Here is a 21,974-nt window from a genome sequence, read left to right on the forward strand (position 1 = left end):
TTTTAGTTTTACTCTATTCCACAATACAGAGACTTAAGATTTGATGTGCCTCTTTTTGTTTGCTGGCCAAAACAGTGAGCAACATAAACTTCCTGGGCAGTGAGGACAGTGCATCGTGGGTAATGTAGTTTAGTTGCTAAAATGAATCACCAAGATCAACTGTGACAAGTTGAGGAGAGAAAAAGGTTAAAAGTCCTGGAATTTTATTGCTGCAAGTTTGAAGAGAAAAGATCATTAATCCACAGCTGGATATGAAAATTGGAGCTAAGGTACGGGGAGAAGTAAACCAGCTGATGGACTCAGGAGCTAGAGTAACAAACTTGATACAGGTCAAAGCAGAACAGACTCTTGTGTTGATTTGTTTGACAGGTCTTGTCATTGTTGAACTTGCATTAGTTCAGGCTATGTTTTATTTCACTTTTCCTCTAATCCACCCCAAAACACAGAGTTTTCTAAAAATAAATATCATCATATTATGTGGGCTGCACGGTGGCACAACGGTTAGTGCTGCAGCCTCACAGCAACAAGGTCATCGATCCCCACCTCTACCGGTGGGCTCTCCGTGCATGCATCTCCTCGGGTACCCCGGCTTCCTCCCACAGTCCAAAAACATGCACATCAGGTTAATTGGTCACTCCAAATTGTTGGTAGGTGTGAGTGTGTGCGTGAATTGTTGTCTTTCTCTGTGTCAGCCCTGCGATTGGCTGACGACCAGTCCAGGGTGTACCCCGCCTCTCGCCCAATGACAGCTGGGATAGGCTCCAGCCACCCGCGACCCTGAACAGAATAAGCGGTTAAAAAAATGGATGAATTAATCATATTATTTATTGTTTATATAATAAGTGCTCTCACAGCTGAAGTCCCAAAAAAGACAAATCGAAACAAAACAAGAAAACGAAAATAAAGGACAGCAAAGAAAAAGTGAAATGATAGAGCCTAATCAGGGGTACATCCTCAAAATGAACAACAAATACACAAAAACACAACAGCAGGAGAGGAGAACCCAGGCAAGCACAAGAACCCAACTACACAAACTGAGACCATGAAGACCAGAAATAAGAAGAAGGCGATGGAAACAGTAAGAATTATTTAAAAACACCCATAAGTAGAAAAGGTGATAAATCAATAAAAGGAGATAAACTTTATGATGAAAGCAGTGAGAGCCACAAGTTAAAATAGCAAAAATAATGATATAAATAACTGTAAGATGAGACAGTTATTTAAAAAACAAGAGAATGAAAATTGAAGTAATGAAAACAGTCAGAGGCCAAGAGGCTCTGTCCCTTCTGGTTCCCTGTTTGTAATGAAAGGCAACAAACAAACAAAACAAAAACAAAACAAACAAAAAATAGCACAAACAGTGAAGTGGCACTCTTGGCCTAGAAGACAAAACTCACAGAAAGGATCCAAAGGATGTAGTCCCCTGGAAAGGTTGTTGGTTTGACTTCTGGCCTTTACCCCAAATCGAGGCAAAAACCTTTAAAACTTAAAAAAACAAAAAAAAAAACAATCAAACAAAAAAAAAACCTTACTGTTGCACATAAATAGCCTTGAGAAAACCATTTATTCTCTATCAAGTAAATTTTATTTTTTAGGCTTGGTCCATGTCCAATCTGTTTCAATAGATGAGGCAGGATTTTTATGACCCAGACAGCAGCCAGTAACCAGCAGAAGCTCTAAACGTTTTGGCTTCACTTTAGAGGAGCTGTTGTCCTGTCCATGTTTTTATGCAGTTTATTATTTCACATCAGCTTTGATTCAATCATTCCCTGATCTGGTTTTGTTTCCCTATATCTCTTTTAAAACCAGCTTCACAGCTGTCCTGTTGACCGACCATGAAGGCCCACATCCCCAATAAAAGCTGTTTGAGAGTCAGAGTTCAGGCCGGTAGTTTCCTCTGATACATAAATCAGTCAAAGCCTAAATCCCTGCCATAAAAAGTTTGTTTCAAAGAAGAAAAAACTCCATAATGGACCATGACAGGAGAGCGCAGCATGGAGGAGAAGCAGCACGCGATAGTCTGGAAGTCATCACGCAAATAAGGTCTTAGCTCAGACTCTTTCTGTCCCCCTAAAGCCACGAGGTCCCCGAAGCCCCGAGAGGCTGTAAACAGGTTCTGAAAGCATTCCTGGGAGATGTCTCAAACCGTCAGCTCCCACATAGACACAGAGCGAAGCCTGTGACGTGTCAGCGCTCAGCTGGTACGAGTGAAAAGATAAGAGAATGAAGTCAGGCGCTTTTATTGTATTTGGATGCTTCACGCTAAAGACCTCAATAGCTTTAATTGGATCCATCGCACCATAATTACGGCTTTCAAACACACTTCTTTGGCACAGTAAAAGAAAAGCTGCATGCAGTAAATTTTTCAAAATTAGATTTTTTTTTACAAAAGTGAAAGACAATAGCTAAGCTTTGGGATTTTTGGGGACAAGTTTGCTTCATTTATAAAACTAACTGAAAACAAATGTAGAAAAATTAGAAGAATGAAAAAAAGAAACATCACCATTCAGGATGCTTCGGACAGTTGAGATTTTCCACGTCATGATTACACACTTTGTCACATCGTAGGTGGAAGAGTTAACCGCACAAACTTCAGCCTGGTTTCATTTATATTCTGTGTTTGAGGAGGACAAACAGAGGAGGACAACAGGTAAACAAGCTTCAAGAAATGAATGAAACAAAAGCCAGACACCGGCTAATTTCCTGACTGTGGAGGTGGGTGGCTGTACAGGTCTGTGTGAGTAGGTGTGTGTGTGTATGTGTGTGTGTGTGTGTGTGTGTGTGCCATATGGAGGTCCCTTTTATGTCTTGTGATGTTTGACATTCCTGTGAAGGGCTGGACCAAAGCATTTAAAGAGGATGAAGGGAGGAGAAAGGGGGTCAACAGGAGGAGAAGGTATGTTTCTGCTGACATGTTCAGGTAAACACAAATCTGTGTCGATATCATCAAAGTCTCCACACAAAACACCATAGCGACATAAAACTGCCAAATTCTTTTTTTTTATGTATGAAATTATAAAAGAATAAACTCAACATCTGCTGAGGGGGCGTGTAACTCCAGATGACCAGATCATGATTTAATGTCCCTTCCTGATTATTGTGGTTAACCACTCTGTGTTTGAATACAGACAATTTTACAATGAATTTGTCATATTTGTGACCAACTTTTTTTTATTACTTTGGACTCAATGCACGATAGTTTTCAGTGAGGAATGAGGAAACATGAGCCATCTGGACAGTGGAAAGGCATACTGGAGAAACAAAGAAGAAAACTCTCATCTTTTGTCACCAGACGAAGGAGCCGCCATATTCTTCTTTGGCAGTGCTTCGACACTATAAGTTCCAAAATGTTAAGTTGATATCAAGAAACTCAATCCATCTCAAGGGCAACAAAAGGAAATATCAAATTTAAATCAACATCTTAGACATTAAAAGAAATACATTAAAAAAATGAGCCCATCCTTGCCTGACAGGGATCTAACTCCCGGTTTAGTTAAGCTAGCAATCACATGAAAACTGTCCAAAAAGTAAACACAGCTGCTGTGACTTCACACAGCTTCAACTCTGAAAACACAAATTCAGTATTTTTGCCTTTGCTGATTTTTCTTCCAAAGTTTTGAAATAGCGCAAAAAATTTCTTTATAAATTTATCTGCAGGTGGTAAAGGCTAAGTTAGCTAGAGAAAGCTAACCAGCTAGTTATTCAAGTAGCATAGCTCTTTTTTAGCAAGATTTTTTTTGTTCTGCCTGCTGCTGATAAATTAATTCATTCACCGTTTCAGAAACAGACGGGTGACGTCAGGGAGACTACGTCTATGTTTTATTCAGACTATGATAACCACCCATCCTTGCCTCGGCCCACTGCCATGAATTTTGTGTTGGATAAACGCACCTCCTCTAGATGATGACATGATCCTGGGCTAAAGTCAGCAGTATTTCCTTATTGCTGAGTCCAAGTAGGAAGCACAATCTAGAAAGGCTGTCAGGTGGGTCCATGAGGCAGTGAAAGGGGCAAAGGACAACTTGTTGACAGTCTACAAATTCAAAGTTTTCTTGTAAATGTATGACTCTAAACTCAAAACTTTCGGGATTGAGTTCTCGAAGATTAACTCAAAGATGTTAATTTTTTTTTTCTTGAAAATTTACAACTATATAATCCTGGGAAATTTTATTTTATTTTTTTTTAAATAATATAAATAATTATTCATTGTCATTATTTTATTTAATTAATTTTATTTTAATATTTATTTTTATTATTTTAATTAACCACTATAAAACTCAAAATTAAAAAGTACAATTTCTCACAGATTTACATATTTATTAGCTCAATTTTTTTTTCTTAAAAACTGTAATTTTTTTTAATTTTTTTAAAATATATTTCATAGTGGCTCTAATACATCATCATATTCAAAGAACTACCACATCAAATGAAACAAAGACAGAGAGAAACACCACACACACACTAGACCTCAGTTTAGAGATATGATAAAAAGTGGGATCAATTTTAAATATTCCTTTATTTAGTCAACTAAAGGATTTGCCCCCTGCTGGCCAGTGTCAAGAATGCAGTTTTCATTCCTGGATTGTTGTGTCTTGATGTTTGTGCTGAATTTCTGGTGAAAATTTAGATGAGAAGCTGTTTGAAGAGTCAGGGTTGAAATGTGGAGGTAAAGATGCGTTTGTGAATCTAACCATGGAACAATCCAAGTCTGAGTTGGGTTTACTCTGCTGATATTTTGATTCTCCTGCTTAAGATCCCTCTTCTATCTCTCCTCTCTTCAGCGGCACATCACAATGGCCTTGTATGGTCGTAACGGACTATGACAGACTCGCCTATCAGGGAATTCCTCTGAAGTTTATGAAGTGTGCAATCTTTTAGCTCTGCTTCACAACACCTGTTCCTCGTGTGAGGCCTCGCAGTTTTTAACGACTTGGACTCGTTCTTTGAAGACAGGAAAGAATTTACCAAACAAACAAAAGTCCTTGAATTGATTTCTTGTGTTTTGAGGACACACTTTGCTCTCATCCAGGCCTGTCTATTTCTGTCAAAGCCTGGTTTTACAGGCAGATGAAGATCCCAAGGGTACAGTGAGCTCTGCTACATTCCAAAAACCACCAAAGAAGTTTCCAGTTACTTCCCACAATTAACAAACAGAGGGATCACACAGCTTTGAACTTGTTAAATCCTTTAAGACCCATTTACTACTGAGGATTTCAGACAAACTGCTACCGTAAAACATGTCACGCAGCAACATTACCACGGTAAGGCGTGGTGGAGGAAGTGAAAGTAGCAAAACAAACCCGAGTTAAAGTCCTGCATTAAAGGTTTCAGCTCACCAAAACAAATAAGGGCCGTGTTTTCTTACTGGTGTCTGGGTGGGAGGAAATGTCAGAGACAGACAATGCTTCAGTCTGGATTCCTAGATTCAGGAGAATTTGGTCAAAACTGAAGCTTCTAGGAAATCAAACACACTTTTTTGGGATTGATAAATATAAACATTTGATGGTTCAGTGGCTTAAAATCAAAAGTACATTCACAGACAGACAGGCTGGCAGTGAAAACAGGAGCCTGCATGTTGGTCCTCACCTCTCCTGTACTGCACCTCAACTGTAAACACAAACAAAGCCGTCAATGTGCAGATGTCAGCAGCCTGCGTGTTTACACGTGGGAAACATTTGTGAGTCTTTCCCAGGTCAGAAACATCCAGAACATCAGGACAAAGAGCGCTTTGTTACAGTGTTGATCTGATGAACTGTCTATGTGTGTGAGAGGTGTTCTGTAACAGTTTAATACACTCAAAGTCAAGATCCAGGGAGGAATAGAATAGAATAGAATAGAATAGAATAGAATAGAATAGAATAGAATAGAATAGAATAGAATAGAGCTTTATTGTCATTGTAACAAGTACAACAAATTGAAGTCACAGCAGCAATCAAGAAAACAAAAGTAAGAAAGTGTATAGAAAGTGCAAATAGCTCCATAAGAAAATAGATGCTGACAGCTTGTCCATCATTGTCCAGTTCAGCCAGCCTCCACCCCCACAGGGTCCAGGACTGAGCTTCTTCAGCAGTCTGTTCAGTCTCTGTCTCCTGGATCCTGTCTGCTCACAGCAGGTGAAGCTCTTCCAATGTGGTGTTGGTGTCTGGTGTTAGCTCTGTTAGCTATGTCTGTGAATAGCATGATGCTACTCTGCCTTCTGGTGTTCCCTCTGTTGCTAGGTTAGCACAGGTAGCTTTTCCATCTTACTTGAGATAGATCTTACATTCCCAATAACGATGGATTAAAGGACAGGTGGATGTCGTCACTTCTTAGCTCACACCTGAAAACCAGCACGTCGTCCTCACCTCCTTCTCCTCACCTTATGGGAAACATCAGGCCTTGCACTAGTTAGCATTGACATGCTGCAGGCTGCTAACAGCTGATTTCACATGTAAACAATGCAGCCATGGTTATATGTAGGATCTCCAGACAAACAGGAGCAAAAATAGTAGAAATATCACTGAAGACACAAAAAGTTTGGTGTCCAGGACCAACAAATGACAAAAAAGAGATGAAAAAGTTACAAGAAACAGACAAAGAAGAGAGAGCAGCTGCAACAGTGCAGCATGTAGCAGCAAATGGAGAGGATTGGACACATTTTTCATGGGCTCAACCCTCAAAGATATGTTCTCACAAATGTGGCACAATTTGAAAGGGAAATAACAGACTTTCCAACAGTATAAGATTTATTGTCAAGATGCATTGTTACAATGAAGAAATATTCTACCAAACACTCATTTCCTTACTTTGGTTAACTTAGTTAAGTTGATTTATGACAGCCGGTCATGGTGCTGTACACTCATTAGTGCTGTCTCACAGATGTGATGATGAAAACTTATGAAGCCCAAAAGTCACATTATCAAAACGAAACTTAGAAAAAAGTCATATTTTTGTCTTCAGCCACTTCCTGTTGCTGTGGGCCTCTTCGATGACAGCGTTTATGTCACTGGTTGTTTACAAATGAATGCAGATCTGGCAGCCACAGTTCTGCTTTAAACATCAGACCCAAGATCAGATTCAGGATCAGATTCAGGATCAGACTGCCTCTCTGTGATGTAATAACTGGGCTTGGTGTCAATTAGGGTTTTTCTGGAGAGAGGTTATCTATAGCTTGTTTATGTTTCAGCAGATGGTTTGTTGGAAATGGTTATGATGATTCATGGTGGTAACTTAATTAGACACTGTGTGAGTGAAGGAATCAGAAAGAGAAAGTGGTGCACTGGAGGAAAAAAGAGCAGGAACAAGGAGTTAGTGCTTCAAGATAAAAATCACAACTGAGAAGCAGAAGGAAGATTTTAAAGTCCATCATCTCATATTTGTTGTCGTTGTAGTTGAAAGCTTCATTGTTTTCTTAATTTTCTCTTGTCCTTGTTTGTCCCTTTCCCTGCTTTCATTAGCATCCTTGGTTAGCATACTTTTAGATATTCAACATAATATCTGTGCCAAGAAAACCAAGATAAAACTGGTAGCAGAAGTTTTTCCTTCTGGGCTTTGTACCGTAAAGCAATGCCACAAAGATTACTCTCTTTTTAGGAGAGATTGTATCGACTAAATCCAAATAACACTGGAAAAAGAAGTCGAAACAGCTGTGTGAAGTTGTAGCTTGATTTTACAAATGCTAATCCACTTTCTTGAGATGTAAACAAGGACGGAGCTTGGAGTCCATGGCTACCAAGGGCCTTGAAGAGAAGTAGTGGTGTTCAAATTCTCTGGTGGCACCCGAAATGTTAAATAAAACCTCTGCATAATGTTAACAGCTCCATCACATGTCCAATCAGACACACAGGGCCCGTGGTAAGATGTAACACAGAGCAGAAACTACACAATCACATACTTTTACTTCTACACATGCAAACATCATAAAACATGTGTCCACCACCTACTGTACTCTGCTGAGGCCGCTCATGCTTCTTCATGACGAGCGTGTGCCTGGAAAATGTTATTTCAGAGCAGTATTACAGGAAAAAATCTGTTATCCAGAGCTAATCAGCAGATCCAGTTCCTGTTCCACCAAAAACTGAGAGAGATCAATGCTCTGCAGTTTCAATTCCAGGTTCATTTTCTGGTTAAAGTTCCAGCTGTGCTCATACAGTAAGGTCAAACTGAGAAAACTTCTGACTGACACTGAAACTCTGAGTGGAAAAACTGTTCAAACCACTAAAAAGGAATCAGTCATTTTACAATCGGGCATCAAATGATGTAATGCTGCGGCCACACTGGATGTAAATTGGCGAATTTAAACCTGTGTCACGCCTGTGACTGGACTCTGGACTATTTTGACAAGCTGAGGGGCTGACACGCGTCACTGTGCAGGCGGAGTAGAAAGCTTGCTTATTTAAAGGTCCCATATTCTACTCCTTTCCTGCAGTTTAACATGGATCATTGATGTCTTCATGAAATGGTAGTAACATGTTTTGGTCCAAAAAGCCAATAAATCAAGCTCAGCAGCATTGTTTCCAGGCTCTCATAGCCCCTCTGTTCAGAACGCTCTGATTTAGTGGGCGTGGCCTTCATATGTAAATGAGCCACCGCTGATACCGCCCCGCTCTTCAGCGTCACTGAGAGTGGCGCCACGAGCTCCGAGTGCACAATGTTTAGAAAACAGCGAAGCTCGTTTCCCGTAACATTACAGGCTAAAACAACAGCAGCTAAAGTTAGCATCCTGAAGCTAACACAGAGACAGGGGGGACACTGAGGACAAGCTCTTCCATCTGCTCCACAGCACACAGCATTTAAAATACTCACATTTCCAGGGTCCCAGGTTTGTTGGTGGATGGTTGGTAATGCGCCTGGATTCAGGACCAGTCTATTGGCTAGCCCTCTGTTGGACTGTCCAAAGTTGGAAAAGCAGTCGGCCGTGAAGTGACTAGCACACACATGCTCAGTTTTACTGAGTGTAGCTGGAACATTTCCCTCATAAATGAACTCTAGACACTTAGTCTGTCTTCTTCTGAGATGGGAAGCTTGTGCATGGAACTATGTGGCTGTTTACAGCCAAAAACAGAGCAGTGATGGCTGCTAGAGCAGCAGCGAGGAGGGGAGTGGGCAAGGAGGGGGTTCTGGGGTATCTGCTCCGGTGGACCAATCAGGTCAGACTTGCTCCTGATTGGTCAAAAAAGAGAATCCCAAAATCCAAACAGCTCGTTTCAGGTCAGGATTTTACATTCACAAGCTCTACCAAGTACAGGTTTTGTCATTAAATATCACATTTTGTGGGCTGGGAGGAAAGCCATAGACCCACAAAATTCACTAAAAGACTTAATAAAGTGATTTTTGCATAATATGGGACCTTTAAATGTGCTATATACATAAAGTTTAATTGACTTGATCAACGTCAGCGTGCTGCCTCAACAGTGAGTGAATGTATTATTCTTTGTAGATCATATCTTATATTAATGGACTGCTCTTAAAGGTCCGTTCACATCTGTTTGTTGTTCCAGTAACAGCAATGCTTCAGCACCACCATAAATATTTATTAGCGACTGGTCAGTGTGCATGTGTCTGTGTGGTGAGGAAACGTTGCCATTCAAGCACAAACGTGTTGATGAATGACTGTGAGGAGACTGTATGAAGGAATTTAACGTTATTTTCCAGCAGTTTTACATAAATATTTTAGTGCCCTGTTGTTGGATAATTGTGGAAAAAGTCTTCAGATAAATATAAGTAAGAATCAACTGTTCTTCTTTATGTCGTATAATTACACCAGCTCGCTGATGCTAAGTGTGTAAGTCCGCAGCGCTGTTATGAGATAGCTCGGGGCCTGTGGTGGCCTTGTGCTATGAATTCATCTGTTTTTCATTTCTGACTCAGCGATATTGAAACCACATAAATTGAGCTTCATGGATTCCCTCAAACTATTTGCTTCCCCATGGGGCGCTCCAGGCAAAGCGCTCTAAGTGGCACCATTGTTTCCAGCCTGTGTCATTATTACAAAGAGCCGACCCCTGTCAGTGCAGGAGACGTGGAGCTACCAAATGTCGTGTGTGCTGGAAAAATTAGTAAAAGAGCCTGTGTCTTTTTGTTAATGCTGCAAAGATGGAACCAATCAGGAGCTACATCTGCTGTTTGATTTTCCTGCAGCAGGCTTCTGGAGCTGGCTCAAAACTGTGGTAGCAATTTGAAACACTACATCTAAGGAGGTTCTGGTATTAAAATGATAGATGTGGGGTTTTCATAAAAAATATCAAGTTAAACCAGCTTTGTTGAGTTATTGTTACTTTGGAGGAGCAGTGTCCACCTGCCTGGGGACAACAGATGGAAGTTAGATAGAAGCAAATCTGCTATAAAGCATCTTTTTAAGGTTATCCTGTTTGGTCCAGGGTCCCTGTTTCAAATAAATGTAATAAAAGAAAAAGAAAACAGAAAGCCTGAAGAAAACTGACATATTACTGTTTTTATGCCTAAAATGGTCAGAGTCATAACATCAGAATCTGCTCTGAGTGATTCTTCAGGCCAAGTGATGAAGCTAAATCCAATGTTTGCTTTGATTTATGATCTGTTCTGGTCTCGACCAGCTCCTGAGAGACATGTCCAGTTTCTGTCCCTCCTTTTACTCTCTTTTTCCTCGAGCATTCTATTCTGGTAGCATGCAGTTTATTCATCCTATTAGTCAGTCATTAAACCAAAACAAAGAGCTGAAAGAGGCTAAAATGGTCAGAAATAGTCATTCTTCAGTAGCTAATTAGAGTTCATCTGGCAAACTCTATCACATAGACAGAAAATGGGTTTTAACAGCCCTGAAACTTTAATTTTTAATAGGGAAACACCAGAGAAGTTTGTCCTGGTTGATGATGAAATGCTAAGTTAGGTTCTCTCTAAAACCAGCCTTGCCACCTGTATCTTATCCAACTGTAAACTAATTCAGGCAGTAAAGGGTCAAAACCACAATAGTCAAACTTCTTATCAAGAGGAACAACTTGGATTCATCCATTTGTTAATTACAGGCCAGTTTCCAATCTGCCATGGTTTTCCAGCACATCTCGGTCTCTATGGCAACACCACGCCAGCTGACGAAGTTTAGTAGTGAGAAGAGAGGTCTGTGTTTCTCTCTGCTGAAAACGATTTCTGTGATTAATTTTGTAGTGATGGTGGACACTGGAGCCTAACTGTTAAACAGAAAAAGGACAGAAGAGCAGAAGAAAGATAAACAGGAGAGAGATAGAGCACGAGCTAAAGGCTAAAAGAGCTAATCTGTTTGTGCTAATGTCGATTCCAACCCACAGTCAGCAGTTATTCTGCAGTGGTCTGTTCAAACTTGAGAGTCTATCAATAAAATGAAGAGTGAGGTTACGTTAGCTCTGATTGGTAGATGACTGGCAGCACCGGTCTGTCAAAGCTACGTATGGATGGCTACTGAACTATTGTACAAACGTTTGCTTCTTGTCACATTTCAAAAAACAGTGCTATGTAATTGTACTGATAAATACTTTACCTCGTTGCATTGTATCTGGTAAAAAGTTGACTTAAACAAAGAAATTTGTTCCAAAACAAACACACACCTGGTTAAAGTCACATCTTCACGACAGTGTGTGTGAGACTCCAGGCCAGAAGGTGGCAAGTCAGTCAGTTTTAAATGATCTAAGGTCCAACAGGGACAATAAGGGTCTCAGTGCTGCTTGTCCAGACTGCAGCCTTTAGCACAGTTAACTTCAAAATCATACTAGACTTATTGGCAATGTCTCACCAACAGAGAGTTTTATGTTAGTTTGGGTGAATGCCTGTTAAAAAGATACAAAGTACATTGTGGTGTCCCACAAGGTTCGGTTTTAGGTCCTGTTAGGATATGGTTTTTAGTTTGTCTTCTCAGACTTTTGTTTTTCCTCATGTATCTTGAGTTTTTTTTATGTTATTCTTTATGATTCTTGTCTTGTGTTTCTCTTTTAGTCTATAGTTCTTGTTTCTTGTGAGATTGGTTGGTTCTTGTCATGTGTAGGGTTTTTGTAATGTTTATTTGTCTGTTTCACTTGGGTTTTGGATATATCTTGTCTCTGTTTTGAGTTTCCTTGTGTTTCCCTCCTGCTTCATTGCTCCTCATGTGTTTCACTTATGTCTTGTTTCACACCCTTGTTTGTTTGTTTGCTCCCCTTTCCATATGGTCTCTGTGTTTCTTGAGTTCTGTTTCTGCCCCTTGTGTCCGTGTGCCTCCTCTTGCTTCTTGGTTTCCAGTGTGAGTTTTTTTGGATTTGTCTTCTGTAAGAGTTTTTGATATGAACTTTGTGCTTTTTGGCTTTTGAGTTAAGTTTAAATCAACATTTTTTTATACATCTGCAACTGGGTCCAACTTTTGTTTCCTGTTCCTCTAGATTCTGACAGGTCCAACACTTTTTTTTTTTTTTTAAATAAATGCTTCCTTTTGGAAACATCATTAGAATACAGCATTACTTTCCATCACTATGCTGATGATGCAGAGCTATACATTGCTGTGTCTCCTGATGACCCAGGATTAACTGCAACTCTTTTTAAACGTATTTTAGACATTAAATCATGGATGGTAGAAAACTTTTTACAGCACAAGCACAGGTTTTAGTAACACACAAAACAGCTCTTATCTTATCTTATTTAATCCATTGTTACCAAAAGATATTGACGTGGACAGCTTGAAAGTTTCTAAAAACCTTATTTTCAAATGCAGACATTTTGCATCTTTGCAAGCTAATACCTTAAAAAAAACACAGTTTATGCCAACTTCGTGTTTTTACTAAAAATACAATCAGTGTTATTGTTGCATTTAATGGTGCCCATACTGAGTATTTAATGTGTTGATGAGAGCACCACAGTTAGTGAAAGCATCTGGTGGTACAGGGTTTTACAGGCTCCGTTGGCTCTGTCTTGAAAAGTGTTTCTATTAGCAAAGGTTTTGATCTCTCTATTACCTAAATTTATGAGCGATTACATAGGGTAATACGTGACGACATTAATAATTATTCGTCTCTATTAACTGTCAGTGAGAGGGCTGAGAAGTCAACATTTGTGCAACAGTTTAGATGACATCACTCTCCCAGACAGCAGAGACGATCCAGACGGAGGCGGACAGCTCATGATTACGACACCGCTCGTCCTACCTGTTTCCCCTCAGGTTCTTCTTGGCGCACAAACACAGCAGCAAGAATTAGAGTAAATACATTTGTTGGGACTTCTAAGCAGGGGTAATGTCTATTGATGACTATCCAAGGGAAAAGAACAGAGAGAAGGGAGCGCTGTGTAGTCTGAGTTGGATTTATAGAAAGCAGACTTTGAAGATGCATATCCGAAATGTCAGCCCGCTCATCTGCCTGATAAATCTCCCGTGCAGACGGCAGGCCTCTCATCCTTTTCTTGTACTTTGGTTAGTCATCCTTTGAAGTGCCCTGGCCAACAAGTAAAGGAGCAGTCCGTAAATACTGTTTACTCACACATTCTGAAACGTGATTACTGGCTTTGTTTACACCTCAAATTAACACACAACATTTCTCCATGTATTGTTTGTTGCAATGTGAACATCTACCTGTGTCCATGTCTGTCTTCTTATACATTTGTGACCGTTTACATCCTACGAGTTGACTTCTCTGTCACGTCTGGTCACGGTTTAGCCGTCAACCACAGAGTCTGGTTCAGCTCAAGAGTTCTTCCTGTTTAAAAGCTTTTTGTTCCCACTGTTGCCAATTCTAATTTCTTTCATATGGTGAATTAATGCTTCAGACTTATACTACTTACTTACTACTTTGCTAGGCGCCGCCCTGTTGGCTATGGCTGCCTTTTGCAGCAGCTCTCTCTTCTTTGTCCATTTCTTGTAATTTTTTTGTCTCTTTTTCGTAATCTTTGTATGTGGAGTGGATCATTACTTTGTATGGCTCATTTGTTGGTCATGGACACCAAACTGGTTTTGTCTTCAGTGATATTTTTACTATTTTTGCTCCTGTGTTTGTCTGGAGATCCCACATGTAACCATGGCTGCATTTTTTACATGTGAACTCAGCTGTTAACAGCCTGTAGCGTGTCACTGCTAACCAGTGCAAGGCCTGATGTTTCCCACAAGGTGAGGAGAAGGAGGTGAGGACGACGTGCTGGTTCTCAGGTGTGAGCTAAGAAGTGACGACACCGACCTGTCCTTCCATCCATCGTTATTGGGAACGTAAGATCTATCTCCGATAAGATGGACGAGCTAGCCATGCTAACCCAGCAACAGAGGGAATACTAGAGAGCAGAGTAGCATCATGCTATTCTCAGCAGCTTAGTCCTGGACCCTCTGGAGAATGATGGACAAGCTGTCATCATCTGTTTTCTTATGGACCATTTTGCACTTTCTGTACACTTTCTTACTTTTGTTTTCTCAATTGCTGCTGTGACTTCAATTTCGTTGGACTTTTTACAACGGCAATAAAGTTCTACTCTCTACTCTAATAAAGCTAACTGAATGATGGATTATTTGTCAATTAATTCACAGCAATGACCGTCTTAAGCCCTGATAAGTTTGTATTCAGTGACTTGATCATCATTTTACAGCATTTCTAGATATAAGCGCTCTAAATAAGGGTTATAAAAAGCAGTAATCCCTTTCTAATGTGTAACTTTGAGTAGAAAATGATGTTCATGACTTGTTTACCACAACAGACGATACACCATCCTCACTGACTCTGAGATTTATGTAGATTGGTGGTTGTTCACGGCTCTGGCAGTCATCCCAAATCCACTGCTCTTATTATTACTGAGGTGTGAACTCAGCCAGCAGTGATTTACAGCCGTTGTACATTGTGCGAACGTCTTCTCAATCACTGCCAATCATGATGCACTAATGACAACACTCGACGACCTCAGTGCCACTGTTTCTACACAATGACTGAGACAGGTCACTGTCTGACTGAAACTGACTCAGACCTTCAGACAAAAGCTGCACATGTCTCCAGATGTCTAAAAGACAGATTCACAGGAATGTCTATGAGATCATTCCCCGTGTAGTAGAAGGATCGTAGTGGAGCTCGGTGATTCACTTTGTAATTGGCTGGGGAAATGAGAAAATCAAGAAGTGGGGCAGAGAGGATACTGGGATATCCACTGACAGATGGGAGAGGTTTTTTCAGCCAGTGAAACGACAGAGGGCCTTCATTGTGAAGAAGAATCTGACCAGTGAGTATTTCAGTGGTGTTGTTTTCAAGTACATGTCCAGATTATCCTCCCACCCCCAAAGACCAGAGCATTCAGGAAGAGCCTTCTTATGCTTTAATTTCTTTTAGTCACACTACTAAAAATGTCTCGACAACTGTTGGAGAGAGACTGCCATGAAATCTGGTGCAGTGACTAAATACTCTCCACAAGATGGACTGCAACAAGTTCAGTGAGCCGAGTTTCCATTTCCTGGTATGAGAAGGTCAACGGTTTGGCTGTCCGTCGTTTTTTAAGACCAAAATATGTGAAGTTGTGATATAAGAAGCTGTACTTTTGAGGTATTGGTAAATATCAAATACAAGCATGCTTGACCCTTTGAACAAACAGCCTGTAGTCTTTAGTTTCCATTGACGTTAGCATGTCTATTTTGTTTTAACAATAAAATGAATATGAAAAAAAAATTGAAACCACTTAATACCCATAAAAACAAACATGCAATAGGAGCCAGGTTTATATAAATATATAAAAAATAGTAATTAGATTAAGTATTGATACCCAGCATAATCCAGCAAAGTAACAAACAAAAACCAAATTCTGACAAACACAATAAAATAAAATAAATTAAACCAAAAAACAAAACGGTGATTTCAATTTACAACATTTTAAACATTTTGGTACTTGAATAAATTCAGAAAAAAATAAATAACAAAAAAACAAATAGAACAAAACAAAACAAAAAACTCAAACAAGTCAAAAAAAAAAAAAAATGCTGCTTGTAACTATTAGTGCCACATGATAAGTGTGTCTCTGCTTGTGTCATGATAGTTTAATTTAAACATGTGAATTAGTTTTGATTTACTGTACAGAAATGAAAAGGATTGCAGATCAATTAGCTTTAGCTAACAAGCGAATTACCAAAGGTGATCTGTCTGTTTACTGTTACTGACTGTGTAACCAGGGGCGTATCCAGACCTCTCAGACCGGGGTGGCCGAACTGGACACTGAATTGTTTAGTGGTGACATGGTGTTGATATCCACTTAAAACAAAGTATTAGGTTGAGTGCTATTAAAAACAACAGTTTAGTATTTTTGAAAGACATTGAGAGCGTGAGTTTTATTTAGTTTTAGATTTTCGTGAAATAATCTAACGTCACACAAAACTGCAGATAAATGAACAAGTGACATCTAAGACAATGAGGACCTTCAACTGTTATTTCTGATTTACTGAGACCTCTCAATGCACCTGTCTTTTTATCTGCTTATGAAAGAAAAAATAAAATGAAAAGAAAATTTCTATGAGCCAGTCAGAAGTGTTGATAGTAACATCACATGATCTTTGGCTAAGTCCCACCCTCAAACACAATCAACCAATCACAGTGTACATAGCCATTCCCATACACTTGAACGTTCCCTGTCTGGATTGAAATACATTGCAGAAAGTCAGTTTTCATTCAGTTTTATGAGGTTTTTTCTGAGTTTTTGGGTCATAAAAAATGGTCAAACAGTGTTTATGGAGTACATGTAACTCTAACACAAGGTATCCAGAGAGGCTGGGTTTGTTTTTAACCCTTTCCTAAGCCGCATCTCAACTGAGAAAAGTGTCATCTTTGGATAAAGTTGTGCGGTAGACCACAACATCAACTCATCGTGAATAATTTGAGATTTTGTCTAACGTTAGCCAAAGTCAGCCTGACGCTAGCTCCTAGCTGGGTTGTTAATCATGTCACTTTATTTATTGAGTTCATTGGCCTGTTTTGTGTTAGTTTTTGTCATTTAGTGATCGTACTTCATTGTTAGCTGTTGTCCAAAGGGCTGTAGTTAAACTAACGTTAGCTTCTGGAGCTTAGCTTCATAATCTTATCTTCAAAAGCTGAGATAACAAAGGGTTGGCAAACATGCTAATTAATTCAATGTTAATACAGTAGCACCAAACTAACAGATGTGGTTTATAAGGTTTGCACTGGTAGTTTGTAACTGAAGCTTTTTATCGACCTTTTCAACAATACAATTATTCATATATCCCTCCAATGAGGAGTTTAAACCCCTTTGGTGACTTTTAGATGATATTTGAGCTTTCTAACTCTAAAAATCATCAACTGCATCTTGTGAAATGTCTCCTACTGTGACACCTAATTCCTTTTCTGATTTCATCTATGATAAATAAAGCATCATAGGGGTTTCAACTTGTAATACCCTTCATGGCACTTATATCTGTTTACCAGAAAAAAACAATGTTAGCATTAAAGCCATATTTATCATAGCTGAAGGTAAAAAAAGAAAAAAATCATTTACTAAGTAAGGGGAGATAAGTTTTACACAAGAAGCCTTCATAAATATCAGATTTTATAAGCTTTTCGTAGCTTTTAGTTTGTATTACCTTTGTCAGAGCACACAGTGAGCTAGGTCCCCCCTGGCCCAGCCCCTCCCCCTCCCACTCCGCACAGACCGTGAGAAGGCGGGCGGGACAACCCGTCATCTGACGTCACAGGTGGCTTCTTTATTTAAACTTGAATCACGAGCGGAGGGAAGTTTTCACAGACGGGACAGCGTTGCCTAGCAGCTAGGCTGAGGACTCTTTGCTACTTCACAGTGCCTTGTTTTCCCTAAAACCTCACACCGAGGAACCGCGGACACCTCCCGGCTCTGTCTCAAACTTGTCATCTGTCCGTTTCTCCTGCTTGCTTTGAATATGCCCAACATGCCCCAGACCGTCACACTAAAGGGACCCTCTCCTTGGGGGTTTCGCCTGGTGGGAGGACGGGATTTCAGCACTCCGTTAACCATCTCCAGGGTGAGTACAGTCCTCTCGGTGGTGCCTTTACTGTCCGCTGTGGGTTCATTCATTCTGGAGGAGGAAAGTCAGCTTCGGGGCGGCGACTGACTCATTTCCAGGCAGACGAAGGAAAGTGAAGGGGCTGTGTTAAAACTTTCAGTTTATTGTCTCCGAGACTTTCGAGTTTTATCAGAGACGAAAACACACCGATACGTGCATAATAAACAGTTTTATTTTTAAAACCATCAAAGTTTTGGAGGCTAAATTTGCCTCCAAGTACAGAGAAGCAGTTACAAGCAGAGTTAAAAAAAACAAAACAAAACAAAAAAGAAACACAATATCGCTAATATTGTCTAAATTAAACAATTTTATAACAAACCCAAAGATTTTTTCGTCAATTTTTTGTGTAATAGGTTGATTGATTTTATTTTTGTATGTTATTTTTTATTTATTAATAATTTAATGTTATATTTGTATATTTTTTTGCATTAAATTACTAATTCTAATTTATTTATTTATTTTACTTTTTATTTATTATTAATGCGACTAATTATTTCGTCTAAATCTAATTTTATTTATTTTTTAATTTGTATTTTTGTTTATTTTTTCTTTCTGCAATTAATTATTTAATCTTAATTCTAATTTATTAATTTTTTTTTTTTTTTTTACTTTTTATTTATTATTTCTGCAACTAAACATTTACTCTGATTCTGATTTATTGATTGATTTATTCATATTTATTTAACTTTTTTATTGATTAATTATTTTTTCAAATCCTGCTTTATTTGAGTTAATGACCTTAAGTGGGAGTGAAACAGTAATGTAGATCCGAAGGCTAAAATGATGTTGTGATCTCATTCATTGTGGCAGATAATTGTTCAGCTAATAGAATAACATAGAAAAGAATAAAAAATAATATACTTTATTTATGCCCTGAGGGGAAATTCAGGAGTCACAGAAGCAACACAAGGTAACTTAAGTAAGAAAGCAATAGAAACAGTTTGCCTGTTTGAATTAAGTGTTTCTTCTGCCACCGTTGCCAAAGCTTTCTCAGATTAGATTATAGTGATCTACAATGTGATAAAAATGCTTATATTGCTGGTATAAGTAGCAGCTACTGATCAAAGAAGCTGTATTGCTATTCACAGCTCTGCATGAACTTTCCTGACCCCCACAATATGGGTCAGGAGTCAGAATGCTGGCAGAGGATCTGGCAGTAGCCAATACTTCATCCCGGCCTGAGTAAACACAGCCTGGTCCTGCATGCTGCAGGGCTCGCAGCGAGAAGGAGGGGGGTGCTGACATTTGTTTTTCATCAGAGCTCATTGGTGCTGCTGAGGGATTCCAGGTGTTGTGCTCAGCTGTATCACCAGCCCCAAACCAGCCCTTTAACTACAGGGCCCTAGTACTCCAAACTAGAGGTGCAATTTTTAGATTTACGGCGGGTGGTTAACGACTCTGAGAGAGGCAAAACCAAACCCCTGGAGGTTACCTGAAGTGCTCTCTGTTGTCTAATCCCACTGCTTCAGCCTTAAAAAGAGGGCTGATAGAGTTGTAGGGCATGCTTTGCCTGACAGCGTGTGCTAACTCAAAAGTCTGACAGTTTTATTCTCTCAGGTTTTTTTTGCTGTACAACAAAAAAGTCACTTTCACTCTTGGAAACTTTGTGTCTCCATATCGTAGTAAAAGAATGTCCCAGAAATCAAATTGCTCTGCATTTGAATCTCATCTTTTAGCTTCATCTTTATTTATGAGTGCAGGTTACAAAAGCCAAATACCACAAAATTGAACCTGCTGGGAGTCTCTTGGGTTTCGAGCTGAATTTGAAGTCAAAATATTGCTGAGTACTGCTTCAGGGCATCTTCTTTTTCTGGGTCACATCTTTTCTTACTCTCCAATAATTTGTAAAGCATGCCCGCTGTGGTTTCACCCTGAGTTATTCAACAATTTCTGAATATTTCCAGCTCAATGTGATCCCTGCATGCTTGAGTGACTGCCAGTAAAGAGCCCACAGCTTGCACAGGGAAGCCGTTTTGCATTCTGCACATTGCGTAACACAATAATGATGGCATGGATTAATTACAGGTTGCACTTAATAAACAGTTACTGTAAAGAACAAAACAAGATGGCTATAAAAGCAGATTCTGGTTGTTTGCACGAGGAAGAATGAGAGTTTCAGCTAATTCCTTGATCCTGGCGTGCAAATTAGAGAAGGAAGCAGCTGGTGAGATGCAAGGATGTTTAGCAAAATATGTAACAGAGGCATAAAACAGTCATTTGGCAGCAAGAGCCATCATTATACTTCCTCTTGAGGACTTTTTTTTGGTGTTTTTACTAGAGCTGAAGCGATTCCTCGGTTGATTCGAGATACTCGGTTACAAAAATTACTCGAGTAATTTTTTCTGCCTCGAGGAATCGTTTAATTTTTTTAAAAGATCAAAGAGTGGTATTTCAAATAGAGCTGAGTCCATATTAAGAGAGTTTTCAGACCCCTCAAGCTACCTCTTATACAAAATAGCAACTAGCAACAAATCTAGCTTCTTTTCAGGAGTTTGGAGACTAATGGGTCATTCTACGAAACGGGTGCCATTTGGGTCCGCAACGTGTGACGAGATGTACAAGGCACAAAAAATGTGTCAAAGTGTGTTCACAAATTTTGGAGCTACCAAAGCAAGTGCTCTTATTGACATGTTGTATCAGAAAATTCAATTTCTTACAGAGAAAAATTTTCATTTGAAAAATAACTGCCCTTAAACGAAACAAAAATGTATTTTATCCGATTACTCGATTAATTGATGGGATTTTCAGTAGAATACTCGAATACTAAAATATTCGATGGCTGCAGCCCTAGTTTTTACCACTCATAATAGAGCACTCGGATGTCCAAGTGATGTCACTCTCTCTGAAACATCCGCAAAATGTGCTTTATTTACAGGACTGGTGCGTCTAATACGCTGGTTTGCCAGAGCGAATAAATCACTTTTTAATGGAAGACGTTGAAATTGCGGGAAAGGAATCTTCTCACATCACCTCATGGGAACGGGTTACGTTTTGAGTTTGTAACACGACGTGATTCATGGCTGCTGACAGACTTTAAAATCTCCTTAACTTGCCATCCATCACATGCTTGCTACATTCTTGCCATACAGTGCGAGCCCTTGAGGATAATTTTAACGTGTTGAATAACGACACAGAGGGAGATACATGGAGGAAGGGAAAGAGTGTGTCAGGGAAGGATTGTTTATGTCTCACAGCATCCAAAATGCCTCTGCAGGGGGCATTTAGTGCTGCATTCCTTCTGCTTGGCATGATTGACACATCTCCAGCATATTAAAGTAGATGCCATGACACACCTGCACTTGGAGACAATGAAAGCCGTAAATACCAGAAAACAAGTTCTGATGGCACCAGCTGGTTCTTAGTTTAAGGTGATAATGTCCCAGGTTAAGCCCATTAGTCTCCTGCCAGGCGACTCAGACTGCAGCCAGTTCATGGCGTCTCTACTTGACTCTGGTGTGTGTGTGTGTGTGTGTGTGTGTGCATGCATGCTTTGGTCAGCTGTTAAATAGCTCTGTGTTAATAAGAAAGGTGCACTTGGCCAAGAACCAGAAACATCATAAAAAGCCTGATGTGACTGCAGAAGCATTTAGACAGGATGTGTTGAATACAGCGGCTGTGGTTGAAGCCACTGTGTGAATCGCTGTCCAGGCAGAAGGTGACGCAGGATTCGTGTCAGTGCTGCCAATTGGCAAACACTCGTCCTCTGTACAGGAATTCACAGCTCACTGTCTACCCATACCTTTCTACTGCGGCATGTCTGCTCCGCTGATGCATGATGGGAAATGGTGTGAGAAACTTTCACATTAAGGTTGTAGTATTTGGAAGTTTGATTTTGCGTGAGCTAAACTCTTGTTTTTCCAACTGTCGATTGATTTTCTAAAACTTTCAAACTTTATGGGATGTTAATCTGAGGAAAGCATCAGCTACCTGTATTTGAATGTCTTGAAAGCTCTACAGTCTATTGAATAATCAATGCATAAAGTCATTAATTAGTCTCATTTGAAAGATTTAGACTTGATGC

At 39.6% G+C, this 21,974-nt stretch overlaps 1 protein-coding gene and 1 long non-coding RNA gene across 2 annotated transcripts in view; both read left to right on the forward strand.

Moving 5' to 3' along the window:
• Window positions 1-1,008: 1,008 nt before the first annotated feature.
• Window positions 1,009-2,891, forward strand: LOC141791327 (uncharacterized). Its single transcript, XR_012598316.1, has 3 exons — window positions 1,009-1,078; window positions 2,569-2,650; window positions 2,835-2,891. It is a non-coding gene; the product is annotated as an uncharacterized LOC141791327 (long non-coding RNA).
• Window positions 2,892-17,654: 14,763 nt separating this feature from the next.
• pdlim4 (PDZ and LIM domain 4) overlaps window positions 17,655-21,974 on the forward strand; it is a 76,324-nt gene continuing 72,004 nt past the window's right edge. The window contains exon 1 of the mRNA XM_074673076.1: window positions 17,655-17,911. Within this exon, the coding sequence (XP_074529177.1) occupies window positions 17,810-17,911 (102 nt within the window). The 5' untranslated portion in view covers window positions 17,655-17,809. The remainder of the gene's footprint in view (window positions 17,912-21,974) is intronic.

This window comes from Halichoeres trimaculatus, unplaced genomic scaffold (genome assembly GCF_033239565.1).
Source record: "Halichoeres trimaculatus isolate MK-OKI-2021-1 unplaced genomic scaffold, fHalTri1.1 fHalTri1_scaffold_6, whole genome shotgun sequence".
Classification (NCBI taxonomy): Eukaryota; Metazoa; Chordata; class Actinopteri; order Labriformes; family Labridae; genus Halichoeres; species Halichoeres trimaculatus.